The sequence below is a fragment of the Melospiza melodia genome, chromosome 2 (genome assembly GCF_035770615.1).
Source record: "Melospiza melodia melodia isolate bMelMel2 chromosome 2, bMelMel2.pri, whole genome shotgun sequence".
Classification (NCBI taxonomy): domain Eukaryota; kingdom Metazoa; phylum Chordata; class Aves; order Passeriformes; family Passerellidae; genus Melospiza; species Melospiza melodia.
The window spans coordinates 11,366,042-11,392,257 of record NC_086195.1 but is presented as its reverse complement, the minus strand read 5'-3'; the positions used below and the strand labels follow the sequence as shown (position 1 = coordinate 11,392,257).

The following is a 26,216-nucleotide window of genomic DNA, read 5'->3' as shown; positions in this document are numbered from 1 at the left end:
TTGGGGGTGGTTATGGAGTGATGATGACAGTTGATTATTGATTTTGATACTAGGGGATATAGAGGAAGGTTAATTGAAATTGTACTGATGACAAATGATTTGGACAATGTAGAGATATATGGTTTAATTATTTGATAAAAAAAAGTCAAGATAAAAAATGAATGCGTAAAATGGAATTTAAATATTAGTTCCTAGTAAATGATAATGATGGTACATCCTGCTTCCTGAAGCATTCACCTCTCACCTTTAGGAAGGTGAATGCTTCAGATTGAGCATAAGCTCTCTGTGTGAAGGCAGATGTATGAAGGGTGGGGAACAAGAAGGAGCAGGAACAGCAGGGTAGAGGCCTGACACAGAGGGGCTGGAGGTACAGGAGAAGCAGTGATATGAGAGAGAGGAGCCAACTGATGTTTGAAGCACACACTCCAGAGAGGCAGTCAATCCTCAATCAGCTACAGGTGAATAAACCCCAGCTCTGGACTACACACAAGACAGGAAAGAAGCTGTACAGCAGCTCCAGTAAAGAACTACCTTAGGCCAGATAGACTTAAGTAAGGCACACAGAGCATGGTGTGAACACAGCTGTGTGATTTCTGATTTCTGGGGCCAGCTCAGCACTACAGAGCCTTCCAGGACTACTCTGAGTTAATGAGATCTGATGAGTCTCACCTGGCTGAATACAAAACACTTACCTGCATCTGCTCCCCAGCTTTATCTCATTTAAAAGAGCGGCAGCGAGCCTGCCTGTGATGGAGACACACCCACAATATTGCAGCACTACAACATCTGTGTATGTATGTGTGTGCACAGGAGAGAAGGAGGTCAGAGTCAAGGCTCCACTGCTGCATATTCTGTGTAATTTTCTTTGAAAAATCACAGTGGGTTTGGAAAAACTTCATGGAGCAGCCTGAGGACATCTGTACAAACTGACCATAATTTAATCTTGCATGTATTTCCTACTATTCTTTTTGGAAGAATATTTTCAGATATTTGTTCACTATTTCAATCTCAAAGTCACTGCTTAGTTAGGCTATTGTTCAGAATTCGCTGTTACCAATCCTTCTAACCACCTGATAATTTATTTTGATTTATTTTGATGGTGGTCTTCATTATGTCTTCCACCAGGAAAGAAATATGTGTACCTAAAATGCAGATATGTATGCACACATGCTCACACACATTTATACATACAGGCAATATAAAACAATAGCAAATATTTGGATAAGGACGACAACCATCATAGAGAGTCTAAACATATTTTTTTACTACTATCCACAGTATTTGTTATCCCCTTATGGAAATAAGGGTTTCAAATCTATAGCTCATTTCTCTTCAGTAATGTTATACAAGGTGGAGATTATTCTTGCAGATGCCATAAAGTCTGTAAACTTCTTTTGCTTCAATATTTTTACCCAAACAGAATAAAGCAGTTACCGAAACTTTTGAAGTGAGTCTGAAAAATGGTTTGTTCCAGCACTAATACTTATGTTAACAGCTTCAGGGCAGAAGGTCTCTGTGTGAAAGACAATAAACAAACACTGCTAACTTTGTTATTGGTGTGACATCGTTCTTATCTAACTCAATATGAATTCTGATGTGACAGCTCATGAATTTCAGCTATAATACTCAGGAACTGGCTCAAGAAACCTTGTGGGTATTAGTAGTTATATCTAAGGACCTGCAATGGATGAATATACCTCTCCTTTGAAAGAAGCATAGAAAACTACCCAGGAAATTCTAGGTGAATTTTTCCTCTCTCATTTTTAGAACATATGATTAAACAACCTTTGAGAAGGGAAAATAGTAACAAGTAACACAACCAACCATTCATCAAGAGTAAATAATAACAGGGCAACTGCATTTCTCTTCATCCAGAGCTGTAAGATTTATCAATAGTGAACCACAGGTAGAAGTTGTGCCTGATGCCCACAGCAAGGATTCCAATACTGCCTAGGTGATGTCACCATAAGCAGGAAATTTGAATGTAAGTGGAAATGAAACTGATGGGGAAAAAACCCCATAACTTGAATACACTCCATAGGAAGGCAATATCAAGGGAAGCTACACACAGACTTGTCCTATGTCTGATATTAATCACTATCATTGGCTGATGGAACAGAGCATAGATTTTTATATTCACAATGATGCAAAAAACCAACCAGCAGCAAGCATGTGAGAAAAGGAATTCAATTAAAAGCAATCTCAAAGAAACCTGAGAAATCAGTAAGTCCAAGGCATTAAAATAACTAGCTGGAAAACTGGATTAGCATTGGAATGGGTTGCAAATGGCTGGACAGATGGTCACTAATCTAGAAAGAGGGGTAGAGATTTTAAGGAGCAGGATTTGTTTAGTCTAGAGAAAATTGAACTGAAGTACCACCCTTCAAGTATACGAGGTTATTGCTGAGAGAGAGTAAACTGTTCTCAATTTTCATTGTGGTCACATAATTGACTTAAATTGAATCAGGGGACATTAAGGATGGAAACAAACATCTTTTGACTGCCGAGGATTGCTAAGTGGTGGGAAAAGAATTCTGCAAAGATACAGAGAACAAAAAATCTTATGGAGCAGATTAGTCAGAAATTGGTCAGAAATAATCTGTCTAGTTGATCTTGCCTGATACAAAAATCTGGACTGCAAAGAATTTCAAATCTCCTTCAAGACTTTTTTAGTATACTAACCATTCCTTTGTGAAAAAAAAAAAAAAAAACCCAAAAAAACCTATAAATATCAACACAGAGAATAAATAGAACCCTGTGCTAATTTGTAGCCTCATTTTCTATAGAACTTTTAATGTTGGTTTGAATAAAAGCATGCTCATCTACATTTCTTAGCGCTAATACTCTTTCAGCTTTTATTTTGATTACTTGATAACAATGAAGAAAGAATGGGAAGGATGGGAAACAGTACCTGGAGACTGTCTAAAATAAGACTGCCAATAATAAGAACAATTACTAAGTTATTTCTTCCTCAATGTTATCTCAGATATTAAAATTGGCCTATCTTTTGCATTGTCATTTCTTTGTAGTATGATATTTTTTATGGAATGACAGTGCAAAATGGCAGGCTAGAACTTAATTTTCTCTATTTTTAATTCTGTTAAAAATGCTGGCCTCAATTTCTTAGCTAAGGCATGAAGAGCTCGTTTTACTTTAGCTGACATAATTTCTCAGAAGTTTGGTGACAGAATAATAGTAAAGTGTGCACTGTAACATACAGATGCAAATAATACAGGAAAGAAAGGCTGTGTTGGTGTTGGAATCTTATTATATACCAAAAAGTACTTCAAAATAAGACAAGACTAATAACCTAATCTAAAAAACAACCCAGAGATTATATTCCAGGCCTGAAGAACGAGATGGGTCTGTAATCAGGAGTGACACAACCTGCCTGTGAGGAGGGAAATCTGTGAGGGCAGAAAGTGTGACCATGGCACAGCCTCAATCCTACAGCTCCAGCACTGGGATTTGAAACTGGTGTCCCACAGCTGCCTTGGCTTTTTGTTAAAGAAGCTTCTTTAAAGATATAAACCCTATGTAAAGGGGCTTTTTTATAAAATCCTTCAGGAAAAAGTTTTAGGAAACCTGATGATGTCACATAAAATGAAAATTTTACTCCAAATGTGTATTTAATTTAAAGAGAGAAGAGAGTGGGCAGGAGTATGCTGCATCATTGCAGTAGAAACTGCTTTAGAACAGAAAAAAAGTATTTATTTTCATAGCAGGTACTGGCTATATAGAGCTTGCTCATAGGACGTTGTGAGGGCCAAAAGAATCAGCAGTTTCAGAGAGGGATTAGGCAACTTCAGGGACAATAGGGTGAAAACCAGATGCTACAGGGACTCCTGATGTCCCAAATCCAAGAGCTGAGGATGCTGTGGATGGGGCAGTACAAGGGTAACATTCAGCAGAAGGCAGCCAGGCTGATACATCCTCCCTGCTCAACCTGCCCTAATGTCACCACCAGAGACATTTTCCTGGGTTAGACAGAAGAATGATGGTTTGACTCAGTAAAGCATTATGCTCTCAAATGTGATAAAACCCTCTTTTAGTCACATTTAAAACCTATTTGTTCTTGTATTTGTTATAGCTCCATAAAATACAAATTCTGTAACCTAAAATACTGACATATCTGTTGCAAATAGAGAGTTATGTGAGATGCAAAATATTTATTAAGAGCAATGCTGTACTCATTCAAATTTATGCCAAATCCTATGTAAGATTTTTTTTTATTTCTAAATTATAGAGAAATCTGTAGTGTTATAAATAAATATTCTTTTAGTAGTAAGCAGGAAGAGTTTGTTTTGTTACTATGTTGGCATAATATATTATTTATATTACTAATACATATTTTCTAGCTGCTGCTAAGAAGAGTCTCTAAACACTTGACTTTTAGATAAATCAAGGAATTAAAAAAAATAGTAAACACAATACATATTAAAATGCTTTCCATGACTGCATCATATTCCAATTATTTAGTCATCACAAATTTCCACTGAAGTGAGAAAATCTGAAAATATTGGCAAGATTGAGACAACATGAATGGTTCATCTGAGAATTTAACTGCATCTCCCTTTAGGGAGAAAAAGGGCATAAATTCCCCATGTCTGAAGAGATTTCTCCCAGCTAAAGCCAAGGGGAAAGGAGATCACATCCTGAGTCCCTGAACCATGTTGCAGTTGCAGCCCTTCTCAGGCAGAGCAATAAAAATCTGCTCCTCACGCAGCCAGTGTGGCTTGGAACTTTGCAACACAGACCAAACCCACTGAATCAAAATCACTGATAATGCACAGGACAAGCTTCAAGGACTACAGATTTCATAGAGCATGTTTCACAGAAGAAAAAAGCATGTAACAAGTAAGGAAAGGCTGAAAATAGGTAACTCTTTTCACCTGGCTCTTACACAGAGTGGCTTATAATCAGCCTTCTCATATATATTTCCCCTAAATATTCAATACTGAATACTTAGTGATGTTTCTTACAAGCAAAATACTAATTTCTTCTTGACCCACTCAAACTAAGAACTCTGTCTTGGGAAGGACATGCACATTCTCTTATTAATAGACTTTGTTACTCCTGTTCATCTTTCCTGGGCTGTGCAAAGAAGCCATTATCACCAAATTACAGTCTACAAAATGCATGGAATAAAAACTAAGGTGATTTGGATGGAGAGAATACAACACATTATATCCACAATGTATGTTGAAAGCTTTATTAAACAAAGTTGTAGGGAAAGTCACATATCTTCTTCCTCTCTTGGCTGTCACTTTATCTATTTCATATGCTCCATTACCTCTGCACAAGCCCAGGAGGTGTTTGCACGTAATAGCATTTCATTCTTGATTGAATTTACACTGAATGTTGCCTGCCTATTATGCATACATATGATTCTGCATTTTATCACCCCTAAAAACATATTGTGAACCCCATGCAATAATTTGGGAAACATCCCTTGCAATCACATCTTTAAAAAGGCTATTTTTAGCTTCCACAGATCCAGAGACACTTTATTATATTCAAGAAATCTTTCTGCAAATGTTATCCCTGAAAGGGACATAATTATGATGCATTGTGCATGTTGTCATTTTGAAACTGTGCACCAAAGTAGCCATTGCAAGTAGATTAATGTCAGAACAGATAACAGTCTCGTCTCTGATGGCCAAATGGTCTGGAAGTCTGAGATAACCCATCTAATATTTCAGTAGCAGGAAACAAACAATCATTTTTGCTATGATCTGCCCCAATTTTGTGTCTATGAATAAGAATTACAAATGATTTTTTCATTACTCAGTGAGATATGCCAGGAATTTGTATTGTGGCTAAAATATGATCAAAACAATTAATGCATGTTAGGTATGTTGGGTTTTCTCGAACAGAATCTACAGTGTCTAAATAATATTTAAAAGGATATGAAGATGGGATCCCTGCCCTGCACAGTTTGCAAGCTTCTTCCTTAAGAACTCATGTAAAAAGTATCCATAGATTATGGTTTATTGACAGGTATCAATGGTAAATGAGAACAAAGCAGAAAAGATGGCAAGGATAATAAAAATCTCTGCATTTGGGTGATTTAATTTGATGTGTGATTTGTTACACATTTTAAACCAGCGAAATTTCAAGTTTGTTCTGAGGAATATACTTTCTTTCCTTTTTGTACATATTATGGTCAGCAACACACAGTCTGTAAGAGTGAGCAAAAATATCTGGGAACATCTTTTTAACATCCTGCCTCCTCCCGTCCCCTCCTTTTCCTGTAAAATGCTGTAAACACAGTCTTGTCTCTTCTATTCACTTATTAAAATAGCAAAAAAAGAGAAAAAGAAAAAAAAGAAAAAAGAAAAAAGAGAAAAACCCTTCTACATCTTCATGGACAATTCCAAAGTAGTGAGTTTTTTCTGAATTGTAAATTGTAATTTAGTTAATATGCTTCAAAATATTACTCTTTTCTCTCCCATAGGAGTGTAAATTCAACCAGATTTCTGTTATGGAGATCTTAATTTTAAATAATGTTTTCAGATTCTTTTTTGCATCATTATTTCAAATGATTGAGTAGTTTGCATTAAACCATAGCAAATTAAGAAAGTGAAGTTTAAACATTAAGAATTACTGTATAGAATAAGATCAGTCTCCTAGATGTCCTCGTCAAACACAAATGGACTGACATATACAGATGTCTGCCTTTTTAGAGATATTTAAGACCAATGGAATAATTTAATTGAGAGAACTGGATATTAACAAATACTGCAAAGTACACCAGAATATTTCAGAATTGTAACAGAGTATTTTCCTGGATCATCGGTTATGTGCCAAACAGAATTGTGGCTGAATCTGTTAAAAAACTCTCTTACATTTCTCAAGTAATTTCTCATGAAAAGCAGCTTTCCACATGGATATGGACACTTAACTTTATCTAAAAGCCTCTAAAAATGAAAGTTCTTATAAACATAATAAAAATTGTTCTGAGAAAGTATAGTCATATTATAGTAAGCATAGTTATTTCCATCTCTCATTGCCTGAACTTTACTTCAGTGCAGACCATAAAATTAGAACTGAAAACTAGCTTTAACATTTAACCTCTATGGTGCTTAGCAGTTATTTCTGGATTGTTTCAATGAACCTCTTCCCAATTTGATTTTCTTTTTCTTTCCCTGCCCAGAGCAGCAGACAAGCAGCAGATGGGAGGAGCACCAGCAGGCAGAGCACTGGCAGCAGGTTGCTGCCCAGGAACAGTTTGTCATGGTCAACCCTTACAGGGCCTGGCATCCTCTGTGCTGTGTTACCTTCCTAACAGTGCATTCCTCACAGGCAAAATTCAAATTAATTTGGAAAAGAAAGGAAAAAATAGCTACAGAGGCAGATTGAAATGAAGTCAGAATGTCTCCAAGGAGAAGCATCAGTTGCAAAGCACTAAAAGATGATCATTTTCTGCTGAGTATTATTAAAAAGTGCTTGTTTTCACATTATTTTTAATAATCCATTACAATTCTTTTGAAGTACAGGGAACTGGAAATGAGTCCTGCTGTTCATTCTTCTCTTTCTGAGATAGTATTAAAAAAATAATCTGCTATTTATATGGATTTTGTGCTGAAAATGATAATTACAATGAAAAAGTATTATTATGCAATGGCAGTAGAAGGAAACAGGGTTCAAAATGAAAATATAAATGGTGATTTACCCATCATTCAAAACAGGATGATGAATCATTTATCCTATATATTGTTTAATAGCATCCCTGAGGACCAACTCTACAGCAAAGCCTAACAATGATCACATAACCCATGGAATTGAGAAATGGGCATACAATGAAACAGAAAGTCAAGAGAACACATTTCCTGTGAACCCTAGAGTGGAAAAGTCCCAATTTTCTCATAATAAGAACTAAATGCTTTGTATTCTATGCTAAGAGGTCTCCAAAGGCTGTCCTGTTATTTTAATTAAGATTTGTGATTTTAAATTGGCTAATGAAAGAATTTCAAAGAAATTGGATAATGAGCACCCGAGGAAATGAAAAGTCACATGCACATTTGCCTTAGATTCCACTTACAATTCTGGCTTCTGTATAAACCATTCTAATTACTAGAGACATACAAAATTATTAAATTCATACAAAACCCATCATAATTAGGTAAAATAGATTAATCACACCTTGATAAGAAATATTGGGAAACAAAATTAATAAAAACATAGACACTAATAAACAAAATGAACTAACATGACTGAATAGAAGTTTAAATATGAAAAATATTCCTTAATCTCAGTATATTTGGCTAGAAAGAGTCAAAGAAAGATACTTGTAAGATATCCTTCTCAGAAGGCAGGTGATGTTTGACCTAAATACTTCTGCAGTCTAGCAGGAAGAGGAGGAGATGGGGGAGGGAAACATGGTGATATTAAATTTGCATATACTAATCTAGATAAAAAACAAGAGCATATCTATGTTACAAATTTTTCTCCTTCTCTGAATTTTTTGCACTTCACCAAAACAGACCTTTATACAACTGTGTCTTAGAGAAGACAAACTAAGAGTCTTGCAAACTTTTCCAATTCAAGAATTACATTGGTTTTCCTACCCTTTCCTCTCCACCTACATTTAATCCATCTTTCTTGTCTTCTCTTAACCATAATCACAAGACAAGAGACAATTTCACCTTTCTGGCTCAGCTCGAAGCAATGATCTAAATCCTGGCTAAAATTGGCTGAAAGTTTTTTCATCCAAGCTGAAATTACCTGGTTGAAATTACTTGCAATTACCTGGTTGAAAGTTTTTTTCATCCACATGCACCTTATCAGTACTATAATTTAAATGCACAAAATACCACTATTTTTTTCTGTGAACCCTCCTGTCTGTAAATCAGTCATATCAATAGTGTCTGTTGTGGATTATATGGCAGGTTTGTGTAGGTCTGGAACATTTAGTACAGGAACACAGAAGTGATATTTTTGGATTCATAACCTCAGGCCGAATATATATATTACAGTCACTGACCAAAAGGGCCGCTTGGTTCAGCCCCAGTTCAGATTCTGCTGCCTCTAAAGAACTCCCCCTTGTAAAAAAGTGCATAGGAAATCCTCTTTAGTAAATAAATACTAAATTTAGTTGGTTTGTTTTTTTGTTGTTGTTTTGTTTTGTTTTGGGTTTTTTTTGCCTCTAAATTAGTCAAGGAATACAAAATACAAATGGCTGAGGGAGTTGATTTTATCAACTGTCTCACAGCACTTTGATGCCAAGCTTTCACAGTTGTCACCTAGTGAGCACAGATATAATGTAGTTCCCTAGCATCAGTGTTGTTTTTTATTACATGCCTCAATGACAGGTCCAGGTGGGGAAGAAGCCCACCCAAAATCACACTACCAGCAAAAAAGCTAATAGTTTTTATGTGTTCTGATGTACCATCATTTCTTTGCAAAACACAACCACTCTGTCAGAGGTGACTACCACATCTGAATGACATTATAGGAGTGTGCCACATATACCAGTTTTCATCAGAAATATTATGCCATATGGACCACATATGAAGGAGTAGAAGGATTTATAATGACATTTTAAAATGTTATCAGTGTTGATCCCAATGCACAGCAGGAATTTAAGACACACTGATTAAATAGAAGAAAGGAAAATGGTCAAACATATGTCAAAAGGTTGGACATTTACCATGAGATATCATCACTCATCATGCCACCTTCAAAGCTGTCTGTTTGAATAAAAGATTCCATGACATATGCAGCGAGACATAACTGGCAACTTGCAATAGCCCAAAAACGATCATTCTTCCCACAAAGAGAAAAATGCTTAAATTCACCTTCTGCTTATTATTTCTTCCTTGCTTTATGGTCAAAAAACATAACAGATATTTCTCTGAATATGAAGGAAAAATAAAACAGGGTATTTGTGTTACCTTAGAACCATTTTTTCCTAAAATATCAAAACCAGCTTCTCCTCTAATTAGAAACAACTGCTGATCCTAATGTTTTGTTTCTCACAGAAGGAAAATGTCAAGCTGTTCTGTTAAAACATCAAAAAGAAGCCACTTTGAGTATCAAAATACAGCTTTTCACTTTACCACTGCTAATATTAGAATGTTATTTTCTTGTAGTTTTGTTTTGTGGGATTTGGTTCGGTTTTTTTTAATACGAAAATCAAATTATACTAAAACTTAGAACTGTGGCCTTCAGGGGTGACAAAAGAAATGGATAGAGGAAAGAGAGATAAATTAGGGAGTTTTTCAGTGTCCCAATGGAGTAAAATCAGTGCCTTTGGTCTGGATATTCAGAAGCTTATTCATGCTAACAAATGGTGGGGACTGGCTGTTCCACATTACAGGAAAAATGCTTGGTTTGCAGGGTTGTGCCAGGAATCCTGCTGGGGACAATCACTGAGTTGCTTCATTCCCAGTTGAATGTTCTGGCTCTTTCCAGCAGAAAACTGATCCTCCACAGGGTGGAGATGAGTGAGACTAAATGGAGGTAGGTATCTATACCTGAGCCTGTGTATTGAGAGCAAGAATCCATTCCAGGAAACAATCCCCCTCACCTCACTGCATGAAAGCCAGGGTGAATTCCATATTTAACAATTCATCTGGAGAATCTGACAAATCCAGAAGCATGAAAAAGGAACTTGGGAACTGGCTGAAGTGACTAAATCTCACGTATGAATCTCATATTTGGCTGGAGAAAATCCTTCCTGTAGGCAGAAAGCCCCTGACAATTAGGAGTGCCATGGGGAACAGTTAAATTGATCTTTTAGCTCAGTAAGAAAAATGGTCCACAGAAGCAGCAGAATACAGTTCTGAGATTGATTTGTTACCTTGCTTATTGTATCAGCTGGCTACAGAGATGGATGAGAGCCTGGAGAAATGGCCCACACTTACTACAAAACCAGGGTTTTTTTAATTAACTACTCCTTCAGCACTTGATTACATGGAGAGCTGAATTCTCTGTTTCAATTCAGAAAAATACTTTAATGTCTCTTTCTTGAGAAAAACTCTCCTATTGCTTTTAGTAGTACTTTTGTATTTTAAGCTGCATGTGCATTCAACCATTTTCTAGGATCTCATTGCAGTCTTAACTTGAAAAATTAATATTCTATTTACATTGTAAATTTTCGGTCAGCAAATATTTTTTAAAATTTCATTTTTGCAGTAATGAAGGATATTAAACAAAACAAATTCTACTTCTATATTATCTATATCAAACAAAAGAAAAAATTAACATAAAACCCTATCCCCCACCATCCCCAACTAGTGAAAGGAAAAGAGAGTCTTGAAGTGCTAGAATCTAAGGCTTCTTCAATACGTTGCACATCGTTAAGAAATGTTAGATGAGCTAGACAAAACCAGATATTTTGACCTCATCTTCTGCATACAAAATTCAATTTAGTAGTCATAAAAGGAGGATATGTTGAAGAAAAGATGAACCAAAGGGGAATCCAGGCAGCAGAAAGCAGGCCATGTTCCACAAAGGTGAAGAAGGTGGAGCAAGGGAAACAAATTCCAAGCACAGTGTTCCTCTCTCCTCCCATAGTATCAACTTCACAAGATGCAGTTCTATCCCCCACTATTTCACTGCCTTCCCAGAACCAAAGGAACTTACTGTTTATTTACCTTAAATCTAGTGACACCACACAGCTAGTGGTGGGGCACATGAAAAAAATAAATTGTGTATGATGGTTAGGGAATAGAGAATATTTTTCAAGAAATGGGTGCTCCTGAATAAAAATATGCCCTTTAAGCCTCTGTTACAGTGTTTTTAAATTTTTTTCCTTTCACTTGTAAGCAGTTCTACATAGCACAAAATGTAAATGTTGCACTGGAGTGAGTTAAGATGTTTGTCTCCTTACATTTGAGTAAAGTACTTATTTGAGTGGTTTTATTACTTAATGTGAGTGTTATAAAACAATATGTACATGTAAATCAACTGAGAACTCTCCATGAGAGCTTCTCTAAGTGCAAAAAAATTGTCATAGAATTCTACTGGGAAAAGAGAAAATGGAATTCCAAGAAATGTGCTTACTGCAGTAGAGCTAAGTTACTAGAAACTACTTATTATAAAGCTTATACTGCATTTTTTAAAAGCTAGTGACATTTTTTTAAACAATCCCTTCATGAAAAAGGATGATAATGACACTGCTGGCTGCTCTGCCTCAGGAGGGCATTGTCCATCTGCTAGCAAAACCCCAAACCTATATCATTATTGGAGGTGTTTATGGAAGTATCAGAACACCCTCGGCACGTTGGGAAACCAATAGGGCAGATTTCAAGATCGCAGATTTTTTTAGTTTAAATTATGGGGTCATTTTATTTTCCACATAAAATAACTGTGTTTCAAGATCAGCTTCATTAGGGAGGTCTGCTGGGATTTTATGTTTTTATTTTCTTACAGAAGAAAACTTATTTCTTGAAGAGGAGAACCATCTCCTCACACATTAAATGAGTAAATATACAATTGTTCCCCCTATTTTTAATTTGCATTTTATGATTCCAACTAGATTAGAATTTTATACATTGCATCATTATTTAGAAACAAGCTGCTTTTCTATTTCCCACAATTTCTGAATAAAACCAGGTCCACTCATATATTTTCTTGTTACTACTTCTAATAATATATATCAATATTGGTACAAAACTAAAGCCCCCTAAAATTTGTTTAACTGTCTTAGCAGATCCTCAGAACTATTTAGAACTAAAAAAAAGTGTCTGAATTTTAACAAAGCTTCTCCAGTCCTTAAAGCAAGTCACAGCTGAGGTGGCAGGCTTACAAAGCAGGAAATAAGGCCATGATTTCCTTCATTTAAAGCATGTTTCACTGACAAGGTATAGGACACAGAATCCATATTTGAGAACAGCATTTATATATAATGACAGAATAATTTTTCTTGGAAGTCACCTTTGCAGATAATTTTGCTCAGCTGCTGCTCAGATGTTGCCAAATTCAGAGTCACATCTAGAGGTCACACAAGGCCCTATGCAGCTTTGTGATGAATATCTGCAAGGATGGAGAATCCTTGGCACCTCTGGACAGCTTGTTCCAATGTATCATTATGTTCATCATGCACATTTTTTCTCATAATATTCCATCAGAATTCCTTTTGCTGCAGCATGTGTCTGTTGACTCTCATCCTTCTGCTGGGAACCTTTGAGAAGAGTCTGGCTCTATCTTCTCTGCAGACTCCCATCTCACGGCTGCAGAGAGCAAGCAGCCTGTCCTGGGCTCTGTCCAGGCTGAGCAAGCCCAGTTCAGCCCCTCCTTGTTTATCAAGTCTCTTTTTATCAAGTGCTCTCCTGCCCCTACCACATTGCTGGCTCCTCACTGGACCGCCTGCATGTCTTTCCTGCACACTGGGCAGCCCAAACCAGACACAAAACTCCAGATGCTTCCCACAGGTTAATTAAAGAGGAATGATCCCTTCCCTCAGCATGTTGGTGAGGGCTGTGTTAAATTCAGCCCAGAATCTAGTTAGGCATTTTTATGCTGGCTGGGCACACACAGAACTCATGAGGGTTTGGGGAGTTCTTACACTTTCCAGCACAGCAGGATTTTCCCATGTCCCTGTGGGCAGCACACAACTGTAAAACCCTTTCCGTGCCCATGGTATGAACTTTCCATGGTGCATTTGTAGAGGACCTCATGCAGCAGGGTCTCTGAACTGCACATACTGGTGGAATAAAAGCACAAAATGAAAGCATGATTTAGATCAAAAAAGTAGATCAAATAAGATCCGGTGTTGATGGAATAGGTCATTTATACTTATAACATAGATATGACTCAGAGATTAAAAAAAAATTGCTAATGAAAAAATGCAGCCCTAATGAAAATCTGATACTTTCTAATACTCAACATATTGAGGCAAAAAAACCTGAGTTGCTACACACTTATCCTTTCCCTCCTGAGAAAGATGCCAGTTTTATTCATCATGATAATTTATTTTTGTCCAGAATTGGAAAAAAAACCCCCTCAAATTATTTCAAAATAGACCAATAAAAGCAAAAAGAGGAATGTTATCTTTAGGTACAACTGTTATATTGTTTTTGTTTGGATGTTGATCTACAGCTTGAAAACTGAAAACTAATTGAAAAATGATGAAAGTAACTCCTTTACTTCAATGAGTTTAGAATCAGATCCTTAGAGGTACAACTTTTATGCATGTCCTAGTAATTAACATAATAGAGAAATAAAGAAATATCTGTTAATCATACTCCAAAAGACAGTATTTAGACTTTTTTTTTTACTGTTGCAGAAAACAAATATACTCTGTAACACACAGTAATGAGCTGGCCAAGCTAGTTTAAAATATCAGCTGTCTTTTTGTTCAACAAAGTATTAAAAAACCAGTCTCCTGACACATATTCTATATCCCTTGAGGTCCAATTTTCCAACTAATAGATCTTTTTTTCTTCCCTTTCCCTTTAAAGATTCAGATTTCCAGGCCCTCTAGAGCATCCTACTGCATTTTCTAACCTTTAGAAAGAAACTGGAAGGATGATAGGCATTTTTTCATTTTCCTCTGTTCTGCAAAAAAGTAAAACCATTTCAGGACCACAAATCTCGTAATTTTAAATTATTAATAATAAATTAATATATTTAGAAATCTGTTCATTTATTAATTTTCTTATTCACTTCAGAAACCGAAAGCAGATTTCCTGTACTTTCATAAATTAATTTCAGAAGTCCAACAGCACTGACAGCATAAAAGAAGAATTCCACTAGATATCCCATATTAAATACAGCAACAATAACACTCTGAAATACATAACAAAATAATGATAGTGTCCCCTGAGCAGTTATATCCTATGGCAAATTTCATAGAGGTAAGTGAGGTTTTGCACAACCTTTAACCCATAAAGTCATCTGTAGGGTTATGGTATCAGAGAGGATGCACAAAAATGTCAGTGAGACATCCAACATGCTGCAGAATCAGTTTCAGCACCAGCCCTGCTTTATCAAGGTAGTTTATCCCGGTCCAACAGTGACACAAGGAATGTCTGCAGTTGTGTATTCATCTGAAGAAAGAAGACCCTACAAGATTTGAAAACAACGCTCAAAGCATCATGCCAGCACAGAGAAAGGGATGGGGAAGTATGCTCTTGAAGTTTGACTCAGAAAGAGTGAATGCAAATTCTCAACTTACTGGCCCCACACTTGGACTCTGGAGTGACAAAATTTTCCCTTTAAGTACATCACAGGAAATGGAAATGTTCAGATCCAAGTGTAAAAATCTTCTGTTATGGTCTTTCACAGTACATTATCTGGGCATGCATGGACCTTTTCATGCATTTGTCACTAAAATGAAACTTCTGCAAAATTCTGTAGACCTTAAAGTACACTAGCCAAAAGGGTGAAGACTCCACCTTGCCTACAGCTCACCCTTCTAACATCAGTTATATGGACATAGCAAAAGCCTCTGTCTGTAACTACAACTTCTCATTCAACATAAGCACATTTAGAGTACACTGATTCACACCCAGAAATGCAGAACTGCAAATTTTAATTTGGAACTAACAGTTGATTCTGTAATAACAGGATATAAGTCTGGAAAACTATATTTATATTTCCACAAAAATGGATGTTGGAACACAGGTTGGACAGAAAACTTCCCATTCTTCTGATCCATGTTGATATTAATTGTAAGGCTGCACATGAAAATGCACATTTAAGTTGTATAGTAAAATGCATGATATGTAACCATAGGAAAGGATAGATAAAAAATACTCAGACAAGAGAAACATAAGTTAAGCCCACTCTTTTTTCTGCAGTCTATAAACAAATATTTTTCCTTAACTGTTATTTTACTATCCATCATCTGCAACAGATTCTCAACTATAGAAAGATCAATTACAATTAAAAGTGAAAACATTTCCTCATTCTAGTTTTGTTTACTTCTCCAACTGACAGATAATCAAACCCACCTTTCTTTGAATAGTGACAAATTAATTAGACAGAAATAAATTCTCTACATCTTTTTGGTTGACTACTCTGGGATGACACAAATCATCCATCTGAAAGAGTCTTTTCCTCTTTGCATAAAAGTCTCAATAACTAGGTTGGTCTCATTCTAATAAATACTTTTTTTTTTCAGATTAGTCCCCTCTACTGTACCTAAAAGTGATGATTCAGCCTATTCAACTCTTAGAATCAAGGAGTAAAAACACGCATAGAAAATTGTAGTCTCACACATATAATACTTATTATAATACCTTTTACTAATTAAAATCTATGTTCATCCAGTGCAATAAAGAAGGCATGCTTTCAACTATCTATGTTTCAAAAAATTTGGATGGACAGCATACCTTGGCAAAATCCATGGATATAATTCAAAATTTAAGGAGATTATAGTACCTGATCTCTTTGAACAGCGTTGTTAATTAACCTCAAGCTTTGCACAGCCTCCATGATTCACTACTTTCAATAGAAATCTATTCCTGTTGCAAAATACGATGCCAAAGCAGAATTTCTGAGCAAGGGCTTGTTGGCATCTTAAGTAAGGTTTCCATTTTTCTAAAATGTAGCAAAATGGAGTTCATAATCCTGTTCATCACAATTTTGTCTTTTATGAAGAACCCCCACCTGATCCTCAAATATAAATGATGTTGAAATTTTTGAAGCAAGGACAGTTAATCGAAGCAACTGGGTAAACCACAGTTCTTTGTGTTCCTCATCTCCCTACATCATGGCATATTATACAGCCATGAACTTTCCCATGAACTTTATTTGCATTATTTCTCATCTAAAGAAAAAACATGAGTCTTGTCAGCCTGCCAAGGCATCTTCAAGCACATGAGAAAAATATAATAATTTTCATTTAATGAAAGCACAGATGATATTAATGCTAGTATTAAATATCTTTACTTCACACTTTTTAGTATCTTGTAATTTAATTATATAGAGTTTAACAAGATATACACAATCATAGATGACTAAAATAGGTAATGCATTTGTTTGAAGTATACCACGCATTTGACTGAAAGATTAACTGTAGATATGAGAAATGAGCAGTCATTATGCTACTCTTTCAGTACACTACTTTTACTATATATTATGTGCACCACTTTGGAGAATTTAATTTGTATTTTTTCTTTCATTAAGGGGAAGCTGCAGCTAAAATAAGTCTTTTTTAAAAATAGTTGTCTTTTTTGAGTTTTATTATCCTATAATTAACCCGTGTATGTGCTATTCACACAAGAGCGCCAATTCACTGAGATCAGCTCCAAGAAAAGTTCAAGTGAGGGCTAATGATGTCTTAAACTTTTATAGAGGAAAAATATGGCAAAGCTAGTGGCTGTGATCCTTTATACAATCAGATTGAAGAGAACTTAACCAAAATGACCTCAGAGATGGAGCTTCAACAACATTACAGGCTGCTGTGAAAGAAAGGACAACCTAAGGTCACTCATTTTTACCTGAATGATTTGGAAAATGGCCTGTTACATACACTGCCAGGTTATGGGATTTCTTTCATTTTAAAATGTTTGCTCTGACATTGCAATTTACTATTAGAAATGTGGCTCTCTGCTTTGAATGAAATATGAAATGGAAACAAAACCCAAAACCAGTAAGGGTTTGATAACACAACAACAGGATGAGCTGTTTGAAGCATTCAAAATTCTAGGTGAGCAGCTAGAGATGTTTTATAGTGAAACAGCTCTCTTTAAGCATTTATCTCTGTAATGATGCATTTTTATAAGGGAAGTATTTGGCTGTGTTCAGATGGTATTTTACAGCTAAGTCTAAGAACTGACTTTAAAAAAATCAGGTCAATCTACAAGGATGGAACTTTCATTAAATCTTACTGAGGTACCTGTAAAGATGCAATAAACTCTCCAAATAAACCACGATGCAGTGTGGTGACTTCCAATGACTTTTAAATTACAGCCACAGGAAAAATATCCCTGTAATCTTCTATGGAATGCACAGATCAGGGGAGGGTAAGCACTACTTTTGGATTTCCAACTTAGATCATGTCTGGCGTGACTTTTCGGATTAGTCAAGTACCCACACGTCCAACTTCATCAGCTCACAGACTGCTGCAGACACTCCACTCATTACAAAGCAGGGTCGGTTTTTTGGGGTTTTTTTTGAGAAACCTAAAAATTTTTTGTCAGCTTTGAAAAAAATTGCCCATCCTAATCTCAACTAATAATCCAGTGATAGATTTACAAGAAGAATGGAATATTTCATGGCATTCATTTCCATGTATTAAGTGATATTAAGATGATCATTGGAGAAGAGGGAGACAGCTAACAGAACTGCAGTCTATATATAGACTTTGGTTCTTCCATTTCATCAGAGAATATATTAAATGTCACATTCTGTTGCACAACCAATTAGAGAGGTAAGCATGACAAAAAAGAGTTTTCCTGCTGGTTTTGTTACCAGCACAGCATGCTATCAAAAAAAGAGACAGGGCTACCCAGCCAGGAACAGACTGCAGTAGTGTTAAAATATTTTAGCCCTGAACTAAGATAAAATGCAAATTCAAAGCAGTTAATTTTAAAACATACATAATATTAACTGAGATTCTGAAGAGTTAATAATTTGATCTCATATTTAAGTAAAACACATCTGCAGAAGGAAGCAAACTAAGGATTTTGCCTGCCAGAATAAAATGCTAAACTGAGGTATAAGTAAGAAAACTGAAAAATGCTGAACAAAGTATTTGACAATATAAAATTTTAAAACCAAAATTATTCTGAAAATCTCTAAAAGATAAAGTTTGGCCATCAACATTTCCAAATGACATAACAACTATTTTAACCTAATGCCCTGTGCAGATGGCACTGGAATTATCACTTATATCCATTCTGTTTTAAGGGTATTTTAATTAATGAAGCAGTATGTAATTCTACTTAGCAAATATAATCATCATTAACAAGATGAAACTAACATGTTCATCATACAGAAGGTAAAGCCAGCCAAATTTCTCAAAAATAGTTTAAAGCACTGAGGGGAAAAGGAAGTAAAAGAAAACCAGCAAAAACAATCCCATGAGACATCAGCATATTTTCTTTAAAATGTCTCAGTACAGAGCCTCAATAAAATGGATACATTTTTTTGCCCTCTATTTCTAGTTTAAGCAAAGAGAAGAATGTCAATATCTTCCTTACGATAAATCAGATTTTTTTTTATGAGGAGGGAGATTATGAGAAAAAACAACAGAATCTTATAATTGGGAATCCTAAACTCAGTTTAGAATTGAACTGAATGGAAATTTAGCACTGAAAAGTTTTGTGCAGGGAAGGCAAATCTTTTATATTGAATAATGCTAAATCTAGAAGGCAGGTAATTACTTTAGAGCTGTATAATACAAAATTACTTGTATTGCTACTGAGTAGCTAAAATTTAGCCTTTTTTTCTCCTAAAACATGTATTTCCTTGTTTTTCTGTGTTTTCAAAGGTAGGCGATGCAGCGATGCAGTTTTGCTGACAAAACAATTGCATTAATGAGCTGCTCTTTTTGTTAAGACAACTGAGGAGCCTTTGATAAACTGAGAGCAGCATGTAAGGCTCTCAGAAAGTTATTAAGAAGTAACATAAGAAAAGGTGTGAAACACGGTCGTCTTCTTCCTGCCAACCTGGAGCTTACTATGCAATTCCTTTATTCTCAAGAAGTTTATATTTCAACCATTGGTTTGCATACTCTTACAGCACAAGCAACAGAAACATAGAGAGATCTGCTTCAAATACCAGAGAAAGTAGTAAATACTTTTTCTTTTCTCCTCAATTTATTATCTAAACATTTCATCCAATAATTGTGTTCATGGGATAAAGTAGCTGAAGTGACAACTACATGTATTGCAGCCTATCATCTCTCCTGCACTCCTTGTTGAAAGGATTTAATACAGAACAAAGATCATGAGGCTTTCAACTTGAAAAATCAGTGTTTCTCATACCTTTTGTTTGATGATCATGTCGTTGATGTCATCAAGATCACCTACTTTCACTCTCTGAGATTTTATCTCTCGATCCAGTCGAGAAAGCCAGTCAGTGAGTTCTGCCCATGCCTTATTGAAGTCAGCCAAGGCTGGAACCTCCAAAAGCACAGAAGATGGCATTTCTGGTTTGAAGGTGGTGGTTTCCTTGGTTACCCTGGTTTGTGTATCCACAGCAACAGTTTCACCAGGAGTTACTGAAATAAAAAAAAAAAAAAAATCTCAAGTTACTGAATAAATGAACTATGATAAATGTTTATTTCAGTATTTCAGAATTTATGCCATAGAAAGAATAAAACAGGAATAAGCCTATTCCTTAATATTACCTCATCTGAAAATATGAAAATCAAAACAAAAATAAAATATTAATTCATTTTCCCCACAATATTTATATTACAATTTCTGCTTAACATGAAGCATTCTCAGCATATTCAAATTCCATCCTTAGAAGACCAGCTGGAACTACCAAAATTCACAGTGTAACAAGAACACCTTGCTAAAGGTTGTTTAAGCCTGAGTAATTTTCCAGAAGTCTAGTAGTGGTCAAATATCTCTGTGCCAGAAGACAGATTGAAAAAAGTTGGTTGGACTATGCAACACATCGTAGCATAACCATGTATTTAGAAACAAGTTTCATTCATTGTGTCCAAGTCACTCTGTAGCTGTGAAACTGTCTGATCAAAAATCTTCTCACTTAATGTTATCATCAAGTGCTTCCCACAGGACCTGTGGCCAATATGGAAGTTTATGTAATAAGAAATTCAGCCTTGACTAGTTGTTTACTTTACCACCTCATAACTTCAAAATATTATGTGCTATTATTTGGATATTTGTGAATGTTTTTTTTTTTTCCTTTCTTTTGGAGGAAAATAGACACATCTTCTTAGTGTCTTTCCCTGATCTATTAGCTATGGGTTTTAAATAATCTGTGAATTATTCATTGCTTGGGATGGAATGGACTTCACTCAAGACTGAAGCAGCATTTCTGTCTCTGCAGCAAAAATGATGAGATGTGCCACAGACACACACCATTGGACAGAGAAGTTTGGAACATAAAATCATTTAGAAGTTCAAGACTGATCTTTTCTCCTTGATTTTTTGCTATTTACAAAGAGATGGCTATGAACTGTTGGGCTATTTTTGACCTTCAGTTAATGATGCAAAAGCAATCCCTCATGCATGATGTCATTGCAGATGAGGTTACACTAAATTATAATTTTTTCTCATTTTTTTGAAAAGATCAATCACAGAAGAAAAACTAAAACAGAGGAAACAGAAGAAAACATGTCATTTCTTCACTGAGGTTCCACAGTATTAGAAAAGAAACTAAATACCTACACTTTGGAATCTCTATCTAAATCAGCTGTTGAAACAGCAATAACTAAACCAGTAATGCAGAAATAAAAGCACTGTGGAGTGCATTCTACATTTTCTAGCATTGAACTAACAAATGGTATTTTCTAAAGGACTGAAATGGGGTTTTTTGCATTTTTCTCAGCCCTCCTACAGAGTAGAGAAAATCAGTTTCCTGCCCTCTTCTTGTGAGATAGCTTGTCCTCAACAAAAGCAAACCAAAACACCAAAACAGTGTGACTCCATGTACATTAGGTTTTTTGGTTTTTGTTTAGTTTTTTTTGCTAGTTTTTTGGTTTTTTCCTTGCTATTACTTTTGAGAGTCTAATGGTTTTTTATTGACATTCATGGCTTTGCAGCAAAGTCTGTTTGAAACATGAAAACCCAGGTCAGGGTTCAGCGATTTGTCCATAAACCAAGGCCTCACACTTCCTCTGTAACTTCAGGAATTCTTAGACAACATAAAAACAGTTGCTTAATTTGACATTCACATAGGTTAAACAGAAGTTTTCTCATATCAGAGGAAATTTTTCTCCTCATCAGTGTTCAGGTAAATTGAAGAACAGTTTTCCAAACTGGGACATCCATCAGAAGATTTAGGCATCTATTTGCATCTTATGTATTTTTGACCTGAATACACAATCACAAGTTCACCACTTAATATCAATTTATTTATTTTTCCCCCAGTGACAGCCTTTTCAGAAAAGGGTGTTTCTAATCCTCTAATGATTATAGGTTTACTGATCTGGATTTTGGCTTATTGGTTTTGTTTTTTTTGTTTGTTTTTTTAAATCCATTGGTCTGGTTTTTGTGTGCTTTTGTTTAATTATTTTTGGGTTTTTTTCCTTGATGTAGTACTTTTGCATCAAGAAACTTCTTCAAATATTACAAAAAATATTATAAGGTACTAGTAGAAGTGCAACAGTTCAGTATAATATTATATATCCAATATAATAATTTTGGATCTTGACGATACAAAAACATCAGGATCCACCACTATCTACTATCATCTTCTAAAGATGGCAATAATGTGTTCCAGTTTAACTGACCATTAGAATATCTGAGTTATCAAATTATTTATAAAAATTACCTTTAGAAAGTGTTTGTATAGTTGATCTCCCCTCAGAACAAAAATGCCACTTAGAACAGTATCTATCCCTTATTTCTCTTTGTTTATGCTTGCAAAGATATGACACAGTTCATTTAACAGAACTGTATAAAAATAACAGACAAATATAAATCAACATTAGCAACAATATGTAGCAAAAGATCTCATTCTGAAAAAATTTATCCAGAACTGCACTGACAGTTTCTGCGACTCAAAGGGGACAATTTTTTGCTTTTGGTTTTGGTGGGGTCTTTTAATTTTAGTTTGTTTTTGGATTTTTCTCAGGAAAAATGATTTATAAATGCAAAACTTGAATAATTTTTTTTCAAGTATCTGAGTTATAAATTCTATCCTAATGAGACGTCATAAAAAATAAAGGAATTAATCTTTCAATATATTTAAAACCATTTATAATGGTTCACTTCCGTGATACGATAAGCATGAAAATCAAAAGGAAAATTAGAATTTAAGACATTAAATCACACAAATATAAAGTTTTAAGGGTGATTTCTCATTAGCACATTCTGCACTTTAACACAGATCAATACTAGAAGAAAAATAAAACACAGAATAATAGGTGTGATTTTCAACTTGTTCTTGAACTTTGAAATACGCTGATGAAACTGAGAGTATATTGGTATTTTTTTCATCTATAAATAAATCTGTAATGTTAAACTTGAAGAGTTAGATTGATTGGAATGTGACATGAAATTGAAATTCAAATATTGAACGCAAAACCCAAGTAAAACAGAATGAAGCCAATTGCAGGAAAAGAATTTTTCTCCCTTTTACTCTGCTTATTTCAATGCTGTGTTTCAAGAGAGGGTCAAACTAACAAGTTAGAACAAATAAAACTCCTTATTTAGGTACTGAACAGGAGCAGAACAGACAGGAAGAATGACAATGCTTTCAAAAGCTTCAAAGCCCTTCAAACACCTCTTTCAAGCCACAGTCTTTAAGCAGAACTGCCTCAGTTCCCAGGAATGTTCTTAACCATCCTTAGAATGCTTTTAGTGCTGGTTAAGTTGTAACTGCGTAAGACAACTGCATCGACTAGGTCAAAGCTTTTTGACAAAGAAGAAATAACACAGTAACTGGATATACATTTTAATGCAATTTAGAGATCTAGCCTGGGTTTTTAGTTCCATTGTGAGCAGCATCAATTAAAGGCAACTCCAGCCTTAAATCCTTCATGCCATGAATAGCAGTAAAATACACCCACTAAACTTCCTTCTTGTTTTAGTCAAGGAAACTCAGCTGCATTTTACTCACTGTGAGCAAGCAGAGAAAGAGTACCTGTACCTTGTGCTATACACTCAGACAACATCACTCAGTGAATTTGCTATTTTAACACAGGCAACACTGACTTCTTTAGTAGCAGAACAAGTGAGTATTCCCTCTGTGGGCTAAAGAGCAGCTCACAGGGTGCCACATTGCATACAGGCAGGTTTGGCTAGTTCATGGGAAATTTCCATCTCATTTTATCAGCACTTTATCCTTGTGAGATTGACTTGGAACAACTAAACTCCACAGCATACACAGGTGAAATTCTGTCAGCTACTAAAATACATTTTTAATTTTTTTCCCCCCTTGGGCTGTGGCATTGCAACCACAGTTGAGCATCCACAAGTTAGTTAGAGCATCCACAATTGTATCCTTAAAATCCAAGCAGACTTCTTGGAGAGAGAACAGGAAAGACAGCTCTGAGACCGATTTATTTAGACTTGTTCCAGTGATAAATGAATCACTCATCATCTCTCTCTGTCCTTCTCTGCAAAGGAAATAAAGTTAAGAGTACATTAAGTTCTCCCATTCAGTACAGCCCCTCCCTGCAAGGTGCTCATTGCCAATGACATTTTTTGCAGAGGAGCTACAGGTACCTGCCAGGGGTTCCAGGTCATAAAGGAGCTCTGAAAGGAAAATAATAGTGGCCAACAGAGCTCTGATTAAATATTATGAATAATAAAAAATTATTACCTCAAAAAAAAAGCCCATCAACTTTGAAGTCTGAAAGTAAGGAATGTTTGGAATGTTTTTTTTTCTAGTGGTCTGAACTCAAAATAAAGTCTTTATGCTGATCAAAAATTATTGCCAACAAAATTCCACCCACAGCTCTATATGTGGAAAATATGCATCCTTAGAGCATTGCATCTCAAAGTTAACATTTTATTAACATTTTAATCAGCTTTTAAAGACAAAAATCTTGTTTCAAAGTGTGTCTTTTCTATTTTCATACAACACCAATGTTTGATTTTCTCAGTCTTGAATATTTAGTAAAAAAAATTCCTAGAAAAAGAAGACTTGGTAACTGTACCATGTATATTTCATACGTAGCAATTTTTATAGACTATAAATGGGTAAAAGTTTTATACCTAATTTCATTAACACTTAGGGAACATTCACATTATATGTTACTGCTATCAGTTTAATACACAAGTTAAGTGCCTAGACTACATTTTAATTCTAGAAGTTCTTTATGACTCTTAACAATTCATTATGGATTATATATAATTTTAATTATTAAAGTTAAGAGAGAAGAAGCTGATAGTTTATGGGATTATTAATTAAAGTTTAGATCTAAAATAGTCTGTGCAATGGGATAAAGGGGCTGAAACTAAAAAAACCCTTAGAAGTTCAAAAGAAAGTAAAAAGTCAAGGTTAAAGTTCTTAGGAAAAAAGAAAAACATTTACAAGTGAATGTGTACTGCTATATTTGAAAAACAACTACAAAATTATGGTTTTTAAAACGTTACTGTTACTATTACTAGATTTTTAAATGGCATCAGAACTTTAAATTTAGTAGGAAGATAAGTGCCAGCTTTCTCAGATCTTTCTTTGTCATAAGATAGAGCTTGTAGAATTTTCTTGCCATCCTCCTTTTTATATCTGGGAGTATGACTAAGCCATTTATTTTACAATGCATTTTTCCAAGTTCCTCCAAACAGAACAGCAAGATGTTTTGATGTGTCTTTCACTCAATGTAAAGAAAACCTCTTGTATCACAAACACTGAATTAGAACAGGAGTAAGAACACAGAAAATAAGTAGATTCTGCTAAACACTAAGAATTTCAGTGATATAAATCACATAAGTCGGCTTGTGTGCATCATAATGTAAATAAAACCTTAGGGTGAGGATAAATTATTGCCACATAGCAAAAAAGTTCACATTGTGACCTGTTGCTGCAAAGAGCTTCTGCAAATACTTTCTGAGTATGCAAGACACCTAGAAGTGGAATGTTAACAGTTCCTTTAGTCATAAGAGGTACTTCAAGGTAATTTCCACAGAAGATATTATAAAAAACTGCTCTTTGAGGAAGAGAATCAAGTTGGGGAATACTTCAACAAAGCAGACACATATAAAGAAATCCCTGGGCTCTGATGGGATGCACCAGTTGAGTGCTGGTGGATCTGGCAGCAACAATTGCAAGGATTCTTTTTACAAACTTTGATGGATCAAGGCAAAAGGAAGAATTGTCTGAAGACTGGAGGAAAACAAGCATCACTTCTATCTTCAGAAAGGTTAATATGGAGGACCCAGAGAATGACAGCTTCACCTCAAACCCTGGGACAGTGATGGAGCTGTTGGCATCATGGGCTGCGCTAGGAGGACCATTGCCAACAGGTGGGAAGAGCTGATCCTTCCCCTCTGCTCAGCACCTGGAAAACTGTATCCAGTTCTTGGATCGTCAGCATAAGACAGCCATAGAGCTACTGAAGAGAGACCAGTGAATGAACAGAGAATGTCCACAATGATGATTAAGGGACCAAGACCTCTCTCATATGAGGAAAAGCTTGAGAGAGCAGAAACTGTTCAGTCTGGAAAAGAGAAGAC

At 35.4% G+C, this 26,216-nt stretch overlaps 1 protein-coding gene across 12 annotated transcripts in view; it reads right to left on the bottom strand.

The window, feature by feature from the left end:
* Positions 1–26,216, bottom strand: part of DMD (dystrophin) — a 1,043,904-nt gene that overhangs the window by 304,257 nt on the left and 713,431 nt on the right. For all 12 annotated transcript variants that reach the window (XM_063182212.1, XM_063182260.1, XM_063182196.1 and 9 more), the window contains one exon: positions 19,884–20,119. In XM_063182212.1, the coding sequence (XP_063038282.1) occupies positions 19,884–20,119 (236 nt within the window). The remainder of the gene's footprint in view (positions 1–19,883; positions 20,120–26,216) is intronic.